General features: G+C 44.8%; 1 protein-coding gene across 1 annotated transcript; it reads left to right on the plus strand.

The window, feature by feature from the left end:
* The first annotated feature begins 146 nt into the window (after nt 1-146).
* Nucleotides 147-10,792, plus strand: LOC120845295. Its single transcript, XM_040217130.1, has 2 exons — nt 147-161; nt 9,623-10,792. The coding sequence occupies exons 1-2, from the start codon at nt 147-149 to the stop codon at nt 10,790-10,792; spliced, it is 1,185 nt and encodes a 394-aa protein (XP_040073064.1).
* The last annotated feature ends 1,223 nt before the right edge of the window (nt 10,793-12,015 follow it).

Raw genomic sequence — 12,015 nt, forward strand, 5'->3', positions numbered from 1 at the left:
TAGCAGCTCTGGGAACAGCTGCAGGCTGATTGACTTTCCTTCTTGATGACAAACCGTCTGAACCAAGACTGTCTCGAAGGCTTCTTTTCTGTCATTTGTCAGAAAGGGAGTTTTCGGGACAGCCCCGACGCAGAATAGCATCAGTAATGTGGGAAAGTAGGGTGAGGCTAACTGTGAGGAGGACTTGGATGAAGTAGTTTTTCATTGGGCAACTTGCCACCAGATGAAATCGCTGAGCAGGGTGCAGGTCATGGTCTTGTCTAGGGGCATGCGGATACTGCGCAGAATAAGTCCGCACCTTATGCTGCTTTATTTTAAAGGGGCCGTGAAATGAATTCCGAATAGCTAGCCAAAACCAGCTTTTTGGAACAAACATTTGAATATATAGCGGGCTCTCTCATACCTCCTTTCCTTGGAAAGCTCTCCGCCTTTTCACTTTGATACATCCACGGTAGCCAAGGCACGTCAATGGTACCCAAAGCACGTCAGTCGACCCCAGCTCACGCATGGGACACGAAAATTGCGTCAACCTGACGTATCCGCTTGTCAGCAATCAATCCGTCATGGCCAATGAGTGCCCTGATGGAACTTATCATCACTTGTGAATTGCAAGTTCTATGGTGTGCTTAGAAAGCACCGTAGAAGCTTGGAGTCATCGCACAGGTGCCCAAGCTAAAGAGAAAGAGTATGATATTCGATGTTGGTGGCTTGAGGTCTTAAATGGCCATGTGAAACCGTGGTTCCTTTTGTGGCACAAGGGCAGAAATTTTAGGAAAGGGAATTGATGACCACTTTCACAAATGAGGCTATAAGTTTTTCAGCTTCTTGGATCTGGACAGTCTCGGTGGGGCGTGCTTTAAGGAGCACATGTAGTGCTGATATGCTCCTCAAGCAAGCACAAAGAAATAAATTGAGTTAAGGACGCTTCATTGCAGATAAGCACTCGGAGCAGTATTGCACAAAACCAGCGAATGCCTGCAACATAAAAAAAAAGATTGCCGAACTCCTGCCATTTACGTATAGCTTTGTAATTTAGTCTTCAGTGCTTTGTTCTATGCTCCGCGACTGCTGCAACGTATCATATTTGCGTTGAGGCGGTTACAATCCCTACATCAGCTGAGCTCTGCTTTGTCTATGGTCTGTCAGCATTTTGTGCATTTAAGTCGAAAATTGCAGAATTTCGTAGTTCCTATAGTGCTGTCCCCATAGTTACTTCTTCAGTGTTTATTTGTATACATACGATTTGGTTTTCGCTGTTTTATGTCTTGTGATACGGTAAAGCGTTTTATGTATACGTATAATCTCGCTACATGAAAAAATTTTGTATCGATCCTCGTGTGCATTTTGTAACATTGCCTACATTTGTGTCCTCCATTGAATCGATTTCATACAGAGTACAAATAAACCTTTTTGTGAAAAACAAATTCCCTTCTTTAAACTGATCAGCTGTGATTGTTGTCCACTGCTGGGCGGATCACAAAAACGTGCAACGCCAGCGAACGCAAACGAACACGGAGCCCCAGAACAAAAATACCATGGGGGCCGCAATCTTTAAGAATGCAACAACAAAACCGAAAGATAAAAAGTGGTTAGTTGCCCCATCCGTCGTGAGAGGGCGCTTTTCCGAGTTTCAAAAGTTATATGAGAAACTTGTGATCTTTTTAAGTTGTTTCGTTGTTAATATAATTTAGATTGTTTGAATAATGTATCAAGGATTCGTTCTACAATGGACTTTTATTGATACAAGGTGCTTGATCATGTTGTTTAAGATTATTACAGGCTTATTCTACAGTGGGCAAACCGTGTAGGAGAAACTGTGGTCTGCACTCTGCACACGCCGAACCAATGTGCGCCGCCAAACACACGAACAAAGGCTTTGGGCTTTGGATTGGTTTCGGATCCGTGGCCACCGGATAGACAGATAGTAAAAACCACGACGCTGCCGTGGGCGGTACCATCCCCCTCTTGCGGGGGGGATAGGTACCGCCCACGGTACCGCCGACAAATATTTTACAAAAAAAATTATATAATTTTTTTTTGTAAAATTTGAAGATTCGTATTATTGTCAAAATAGTCCAAATTCATACATTTTACGAAAAATTCGGAAGGGTTGGCAGGTATGCAATACACTTCTTCCAAAACTGACGCGCCCCAGCTCCGCGAAATACCACGCAGTGCACTCTAGGAACTAGTTGGCCACTCAGTTTCGGTTTCGACTGAGCAGCTTCATCTCATGCCATCACGTCGCGACCGAACGCACTGCTTGCGTTTTTGATTATCTGACTTTTCACGAATGTACAATACACTCGTTCTCGAGCGATACAAAACGAAAACCGGGGCACTTTCCTTCGTTCCCAAAACACCGGATATTGTGTGTGCGTATGCAAACGTAGTAAGATGTGGCCAGGGATGGGCAGTATTTCAAATACACGCCCCACTGAAAAAGATTATATGAATTTATTTCTGATATGTTTATTGAACACCTTTTTCATATCAGAACTTATTTCATATCAGTTTCATATGCCGCATATCAGTTACACCAGGCTAGGTAGCGCTAGGTACTGCCCAATTCGTGTGCTACAAAAAATATCTTTATTTACTAACGCCACAATGTAGATACATTACGCTCAATGTATATGTTCAGCTGAACATATAGAACATATATGTTTAGCTGAAAATTTTTCAGTAATGCCATACCTCTGAGAGTATTTTGAACGGCTCGGAGGATGAATCTTTTAATAAAAAAGAAACGCTCATTCTGTAATTATCTGAAAGCCAGTATATCAAGCCACTCCACTGCGCTTCCTAGTCATGTGTTTGTTTTCCCGCGCGGCACGTCGTATACTGAAAAAACTCATATGAATTTATTTCTGATATGTTTATTGGACACATTCATATCAGTTGGCATATGTTGCATATCAGTTCTTATATGTCGCATATCAGTTTTTGGGTATTTTATATCAGTTTCATATATCGCATATCAGTTTTTGGATATTTCTTATCAGTTTCATATGTCGCATATCAGTTATTGGATATTTCATATAAGTTCTTATATAGATTCATGTCATTTTTTTTCAGTAGTATTTTCAGTATTCAGTTCAGTATTTGAAATACGTATTTCAAATACTTTGTGTATTTTGCATTCGTATTTAATTACAAATTGGGTAATGTATTTGACGTGTGTATTTAAATACTAAAACGTGGGTATTTCAAATACAATTGTAATTAAATACATTTTTGCAGGCGAAAATACATCCCTCAAAATTATTGTCACGACAACTTTTGTTTTTATGCATGTGGTTGTAAGATATAATCTCCATCCTTTATTCGGCCATGGGGCTTTTTTCTTTTTCTCCTCCGGCTTTATTTTAAAGGTACTGTCCAGAGCAGGCAGAAAACTACGTTCTGCAGCGAATGCAGTGTCTCTCAATGGCTTTGTGATTACGGTGCTAGTCCAGGGCAAGAATTGTGACGAAGTCGACGTTTACAGGCAGACTGGCTAAATATGTGCTTGTGACAACTTATGATGCTTTCCAGCCTGATTTCCAGCCATATTTTTTCCTGAAACATTCTAAATGCGCGGGTCGTTGAGATTTTCGTAACTGGTGCGAGTTGCAACAATAAAAAATTCTCTAGCTAGTGCTGCGCGTCTTGGGTCGTCTCGGTTTTTTGTTGGCCTATACCAAGATGTAATCGACAAAAAAAAGCTACTTGAAGCTCTGTACTTTTCTCACCTATTACGTCCAAGCTGATTGCATTTTCTTGTGATTATATTTCTATTACGTTACTAGAGCCTCGCACACTAACTCCCGAGTGTGCGATGCAAAATTAAAATGAGATACCCAGAAACCCGTTGCAGGTGCCCTGAAGTCGCTGACGCAAATTTTGAGGAATGTATTTGGAAAAGTATTTGGAGGAGACCAAATACATTTGGTTGTATTTGTGTCTTGTACTTAAACGTTTTTTTTGGAAATGTAATTAGATTTGCAATTAAATACATTTTTGACGAAGTATTTTGTATTTGTATTTCGATACATATTTGCATGCATTTTGCCCATCCCTGGACGTGGCTTAGTCACCTCACCCCACGAGTGCATTTTTGAGCTCAATGTCAGTAATTCCGTCTAGTACGAGAGAGCTACAACCGAAATTCGGTCACCTTGAGCCCTACACATATTTTGTTTGCCAAACGTCCGCTTCTTGTTACTTCATTGGGCAAAATGCAAGCCGCATCCTCACAGGAGTATCAAAGTTGAGCCCAGCGTTGGCGCATGAACTTTTAAGGAAACGCAATGAATTCGACCTCACTGCTGCACAAAAGTTACTATGGTGCCTTCCTCGGGTCATTACATATCTCACACTCAAATTTTATGCTGATAGAAGATTCAGTTTTCGCAAGCATTGAGACCTGCTAGCTACGACGGAGCCCCTGACAAGCGACCGCTACTCCTCGCCAAGCCTTTTTGGACGAGCTTTTACTCACGCCCAAGATCTGTGCCTGAACGGTGTGCCTGAAATTACCACGGCATATTCAATGAGGAAGAAAGCAAACACATAACAAATATTATGGCCATTAGCAACCGTCAAATTCGCTTTGAATAATTCCGTTCGTTTGGCGCACCGCATAGGGGTTCATGCCCGTCCGGCGCACTTCCGGCGAACGGTGCGACATTCTTCAGACAAGTGATTGATTTTTGCTTTCTTGAAACGGTTTGTATGTGCGAATGTGCCTATATCAGTGCAGGATAACTTTATGCGCATATGCGATGTTGAATATAAGTGAAATCCAAGCGGGCGGGACTTCACTTCGTGCAGTGCTACGGGCCAGTACAGATAAGAGATGAGAAGTCTGTTCAAATGCAGCTTTTCAATGGCAACTCCGAGTTTTACGTCGCGTACTCAGGCGTGTTAAAAAAAAAAAGCAGTACAGAAAGTTTATTTCATTTATGGACGCACGAAACAAACATACTTCCTGATCAACAACACTTATGTAAAGGCGTGAGCTCGATGTATGCATAATATTGCTTGCTACACAGCTTGTTGATTCATAGACAAGCAAGATCCCCAAGCTTCGCAGCGTCGAGATTCCCAGCACTGGCTCGTCCACATACCGCGAAACGCTAACAGAAAGGCTCAAGTACAAAAATACAACAAGCATGTGTTAAGACAAGCTTTACGTCTCGGGCTTGTGCTAAAGCTTCGAAATCTGGCCATTTAGGTTAGTTTAGAGACCACAAATGACGCTCTCTGTACCAGAAAACATGACATAAAGGCCGTTTATAGTCCACGCTTTGTGGATAATCTCTTGTCGATGTGTCGATCGTAACCGAAACCATGCCACTCTCCTCCCTGGCCAATTGGTTCTCAGAATGCAACGCGCGCTGCGTTGCATGTAAGGGTTTATGGAAGTAGTCTATAGTGAAGTAGAGAAACAAACTACCACCTGTGTTACACAAAAACAAGCAAAAGGAATTTTCCAGCATACAAGAACACCTAAGGTAAGAAAATTCTGAAGCAGACGGCCAGATAACATAAAAACAACTGCCAGGAACATGAACACAGAGCAAGAGGGTGCCGGAAAGACCTAACACAATGGAAGGTGACATCTCAAGGCATGTGTCATATAAATACACAATTGCGAAGATACCAGTGCAAAGAATGAAGGCAAAACTTACATGCTTATATTTCGAGTATAAGCATGTAAGTCAGTTCCAAATTTTCAAAAAACTTTTGTCAATGCAGCACCGAAGAGGCATTATACTGTATTCAAAATGGGTACAATGCCAATTTATAGCACAACATGCTGAGCAGCGCAAGGGATTCAACTAGCGACGTTTCAACCGGTAGCAGGAAGGGTTGTGGTGAACACACACTCAGCGACCACTCCCCCACTGAGCAAACTGCTCGAATGAGGTCTTAGCACGGTACAGGATGTCAAAACAAAAATCCTTAAAAAAGGTACTTCACACTACTTCAGGCCCGTTCACACACTTGCGTTTCACTACTACCAACTGAGACCGGTTTTTAAGCCTCTTCAGTCGTAAGCGGTTGCAAGGGTGTGACCGAGCCGTTACATCAGTACAAAAATCCGCGGCAGCTAACAGAAACAACTATGGAAAAGTAAAAACTGCTAACGTTTTTCTCGTTAATAAGCAAGATTAAATTCTGGTAACAGATTAACGTTTGTTACATTTGTACTTCCCTCATAGATAAGAGTAGTATCAAAAAGACATTTTTACAAACATATTAGACCACGCTTCAAAGAGCACGCCTCGAGCGAGTTCAAGGGAGCTTGGAGCAAGAGCTAGAACCCAATATACCTTCAGGTGCAGAACACAGAGTAGCTGCTCTGAAAAATATTAAGCAATGTTTCCTAATAATTGTCCCAGCCTCGAGATCACAGCTGGAGAAAAATCATTTACTACGCACCAATACACTTGTGTGATGACGAACGGTGGCCTTTGGACGAGAGGCTCCAGAGCAAGGCCAAATAGTCTGGCTCTGTATGCACAGTCTAAGTGGCCAAGCAAGCTGGAATCCCGATTCAAGCTTCTCGGATATCGCTTAAACTTGAATGGCCTCCTTGCTTCAGGCTTTACGCCATTGCCTTAAGGGTTTGTTAACCTCGTGTTAGGATGTGCCTGAGGCAAGACCCTTTTGAGAATGGCCTGGGAAGCTGCTGGTATTTGTGAAGCTTATTGTGCATAAGGGCTTCAGTGTGGCGAGCTAAACTATTAATCCGAGCAAAGCCTTTGGGACCTATGTTGCACTCAGTTCTATGTATACAGTTAAACCTCGATGTAACAAAGTCGGTAGAATTCGCAATTTACTTCGTTACATTGAAATTTCGCGAAATCGAAATTTGGCTTTAGCATGCAAAAGAATTCCGATGCATTTTACGGGTATGAAAACTCACGGAAAATGACATTTATTTAGGGGCAAAGTAGTCCGTGAGTTTTGCTTGCGCCTTGTTCGACAGTAGCAGCGGCGTCATACGGCGTCAGAGCGCCCAGAGCGCTTGCACGGCATCTTGTTGCCCGTGCGACGCCGTATACATCCTCAATACGTCCATTGCGTCGAGCACTTCCCGAGTGCTCGGGATCTCGGGAGTGTCTTCAGCATCGGCCTCCGTCGAGTTCCCGACCACATCCTGCACGATGGAAGCGTCAGTGACCTCTTCCATTGAAGCGACGCACGAGTCCCCGTAGAGGTAGTCGTCCACAGTGACATCGTCGGGGACAACACCGTCACCACAGAGGCACTGCCATGCTCCCAGAAGTGCCTCTCGGTTTGACTGCGTCTCATCTTTACTTGGAAAGGATGATACTGTGTGGGAGCACTTCCGCTTGCTTCCCCAAGAGCACTGGCTGTTGATGCTGCAGGTGTTTCAAACCCAGCTTTCCGGAAACAGTTCTGGATGGTGTCGTCTGTCATGGCTTTCCAAGACGCGGAGAGCCTCTCCAGTGCTTGGAAGATGTCCACATTTGTAGAACGGTTCAAACGAAGGTTGAAAAGGAGCTTATCAATCAGCCGCCTACGATACGCACACTTCACACTGTTGATAATGCCCTGGTCAAGCGGCTGAATCAGGGACGTACAGTTCGGTGGGAAGAACTGCAGCTCCACGTTTGCTAGCTCCAGGTCTGGTATGTGGTGCGCGGAACAGTTGTCCAGCAGGAGACACACTCTGCGGCTGTCATTCTTTATCGCCTAAGGAGCTGTGAAAAAAACCCCGCAAAATTTGAGCTTCACGAGTCCACAGATTCTTAATATTGGCAGCAAAGCAGCATGATGCTAAAATATTCATAGAAAAAGGGAGGCCTTTTTTCAATAATTATTGCTTATGAGAAATGACTAATTTTCCCGCACCCCTCCCCATTCCACCGCCACTGCCCCCCCCCCCCCCCCCTCATCTACGCACAAGACATGTTGAAAATCCTACACCTGCTCTAATTTTTTTCTTTCCTCAATAAGTTATATTTAACCCCCTCAAAAAAACGATTGCATGATACATTTTTTTTCTGGGATGTTTGTCATTTTGGGGGAGGGTAAAGGATTTGTAGAAGAATCCTCCCCCCCCCCCCCCCCCCACACACACACACAGAATGATAGCCTGTATCCGATTCCCGAGGTGCAAGTGCCACATAATATTAAGTTTGCCACCGAATCCTGATTAATTTCTTTAAAAAAATAAAAACAAAAGCATTTGCTTGAAATTATTCTACGTCCCAAACCAGAACCACTATTCTTTCCAAAGACGCGTCAAGGCTGCCAACACGCCAGTGTCACAACACAAAGTTAAAGGAGCTGTGCACCGATTTTAACGTTAAAAGAACTTGCATCTTCTACCTTTTACATTGTTTACCTTGTCACAAAGGACAGAAAACACACCTCCTTCCTTCGAAATGTTGAGATTCCGCCGCCTAATCGCGAGGCGAATGTTAGAATATTGCCTGACCTGTAGCCGCGAGCGGCGGCCGTGAAAACCACGCGGCATGACGTCAATGGGGAACTTGTAAAAAGATAGGAAGTTGTGCGAATTCCTGCTCGATAAAACGTAACTTTTCTATACATGTTCTAATTTGAACATAAATATAAATGCGTCAAAAACCTGGTATCATGGACAAAACTTTTATTATACGGAGTTTTAGTGGCGCCACCTATCCGAGGTCCACCGAACCGTCAGCTCTATCTGCTACCGCGAACAGCCACCAGAAGCCGGAGGGGGACGGGGGCAGAGCCGCGGACTGAACCCGGATGAGACTTTCCTCCTTTCACCATATTGTTCGCGCTGCACCAGCTTGTAGTCACGTGGTCGCGAGCGGATGAGTTCTTGCTGCTCCTGATGGCTCTAGAGAGATAATTTCACCGGAACCCCACGCGTCCCCCATTCACGTCGCAGCGCACATGACTCGGAAGATGGTGAAGGAGTTGAGAGGTGCAGAAAACCAAAATATTTGCCAATTTTTAAAATAAAAACTAGGAGATGCAGGGAAAAGCGGTTTTTTGCTCTTTTACTTCAGAAATGTCGACACACCAACTTTTAAATTATTTAGGCAGAGCACGGAAATTGTGGCACAGGTCCTTTAAGAACTTCTAAATTGCTGTGTTCAAAGTTTTCCGCCACAAAATTGCGCCACACGCGGAGTGATAAGGAAACTCCAACGCACGGTGAATGAAGTGCTGTCCCATTTGTGCCAAATTGCCCCATGAAAGAAGTCTGTCATATCTTGCGCCAAAATGCTATTTCTGCTAAGAAGTGAACCACACCTGTGCCGAAAATTTAAAGATGTATATATATATATATATATATATATATATATATATATATATATATATATATATATATATATATATATATATATATATATATATATATATATATATATATATATATATATATATATATATATTGTAAGGAAGAAGAAGTGGCACGGACAGACAGGCAGGGGTTTGACCAAGCGCGCGCTCGGCACGGGCGCTTCTTGAATGCTGTGCCGCCATTCATACTGGTCGCATTTTCCTCCTATCTTCTATTAAATCTCTTTCATCAACGTCTCAACACTTGGTGGAGGTGCGCCAGCGATCCCCAACCTGATCATCTGGTAATTCCGACCTGGAGCTGCGCAGCGGACGGTCGACTGTCACAACCATGAACGACGATAACGGGAATGTAAGAGATCAGCGCCCCACCAACACTTCAACGGTCAAAACTCGCCAACGTGACCCCCAGGATTTCACCGGTTCAGCTAACGCTGACGTTCTGGACTGGCTCAAAAATTACGACCGGGTGAGCCAACACAACCGTTGGGACGATACCATCGCCAACGTCGTATTTTTCCTCAAAGGGACTGCACTCCAATGGTACGACAATCACGAGGAAGAAATTAATTCATGGAATGCGTTTAAAACCGCCTTCGCAGACGTCTTCGGTACACCTGAACGCAGACGACAACAAGCGCGGGACAAACTCTCCAGGAGGTACCAAGCCCCCTCCGAAACATCGACGTCCTACATCGAGGACGTCCTTCGCCTCTGCGGACGTGTCAACGCAGCTATGCCGGAGGACGAAAAAATCAAGCACCTCTTCAAAGGATTATCCCAAGAGCTGTTTTCAATCGTCGCACCCAGGTCACCTCAGACCGTGCAGCAGCTCATTGCAGAATGCAAGCATTATGAAGACCTTCAAAGTGGTCGGATCTCCAACACCGGATTTGAACGGCTCCCTGAAGTTTCAACTACAACTGCCGACACTGACCTCCCCAATCTGATCAGGCGAATAATTCAAGACGAACTACGCGATTTCTTGGGATCCCTGCGCCTCTCAGCCAGTTCTTCAATCTCGCAACCCGAGGCGCCTAAGATTGAACAGGTAATCAAAGACGAACTTCGTGCTGCCCTTCGTCCTATTTCTTCGTCGTCTCCCACATGCATGGCACCATCGACTTCCTCACCACCCATCTGCTCTTTACAGCACTCAGCACCACACATTTGCGCTCTGCAGACTTCTCACAACGTCTCAATTCCATCCACACGCTACCTATCACCCCAGCGGACAGAGGAATGGCGCACTCAAGATCAACGTCCGATATGCTTCTACTGTCACGCCCCAGGTCATATCATCCGCTACTGCCGATGCCGCATGAATGCTGAAGCCTACAGTCGCACCCCACAGAATCAAACTCCACATTCTGACGACCACGACACGCGCCGAAATTTCGACAACCACGGCAGTTCCAGTGACCGCCGCAATTTGGACGACCATCGCAACACGTCCCTTTCCAGCTGCTGAGTTCCGACGTGGTCGATCACCCTCCCCCTATCCTCGACGAAACCGCTGCGTCTCGCCGTTCACTGACGCTACTACCGGACTTCCGTCGTCAAACTAAGCAGCGCAGCCTGTCTTAACAATGGAGGTCAGGCTGCGCTACCGTCTCCGGTCCTAAATCCTCCTTACCTTGGCCCTACAACTATTACCGTCTGCATTGGAGAAGAAAAACTTTTAGCATTAGTTGACACAGGTGCTGCAAAATCCTGCATTTCTAATCAGCTTCGCCGCCGTTTACACAAAGTGCTCACCCCTCCACCCGCTGGACATTTTCTACGGATGGGAAACAGTGAACTTGTGCAACCTCTTGGCTACTGCACCATCCCTATTTCTATCGGAGGCACTTCCTATACCATTTTGTTTACTGTACTTGCTAATTGTGTCGTCGACGTTATTTTGGGATGGGATTTTTTGTCGGCCACCGAGGCATTCATTGACTGCGCCAGCCGCGAACTTCATTTGAGCACTCGGCAGACTAGTTACGACGTGTACGAAAATTCACCCATTTCGCTTCACACCGACGACGATTACCTCTTGCCCCCTCTTTCCGCTATTGCTATCACACTCCTGCCGGACCGTCCATTCGAAAGCACCACTGGTTTCATTGAACCCATTGCCAACTTTGTCGCAAAAAAGCCAGTTATTCTTTCCTACTGCATCGCCACGACAACTCAAGGACAAGTTTCTCTTTTCGTCACCAACACATCTACTGAGTCGCAAATTGTTCCCCGTGGTGCACGTTTGGCCACTCTAACATCTCATTCTTATACCACGCTTGCAACGCTCTCCGAACTTACATTTATGAGGCTACCGTCAGCTGCCCAAAGCACCGCCGCGCAAGTTGCTAAAATAGTAGACTCTAGCTTGCCTCCTCACCAGAAGGAAGCCCTAACAAAGCTTCTTGTTTCGTATGAACAACTCTTCGATTTTAATAGCCGCTCTCTAGCTCAAACTTCGGTAGTCTCTCATTACATTGACACCGGCACAGCATCTCCCATTCGAAGCCGCCCTTATAGAATTTCACCCACCGAACGTAAGGTCGTCGACGATCACGTCAGAGGTATGCTCCAAAGAAACATAATCGAGCCTTCATCCAGCCCATGGTCGGCCCCTGTTGTTCTCACCAAGAAAAAAGACGGATCATGGCGATTTTGTGTAGATTACCGTCGACTTAACAAGATCACCAC

The sequence above is a fragment of the Ixodes scapularis genome, unplaced genomic scaffold (assembly GCF_016920785.2).
Source record: "Ixodes scapularis isolate PalLabHiFi unplaced genomic scaffold, ASM1692078v2 PGA_scaffold6__148_contigs__length_123643588, whole genome shotgun sequence".
Classification (NCBI taxonomy): Eukaryota; Metazoa; Arthropoda; class Arachnida; order Ixodida; family Ixodidae; genus Ixodes; species Ixodes scapularis.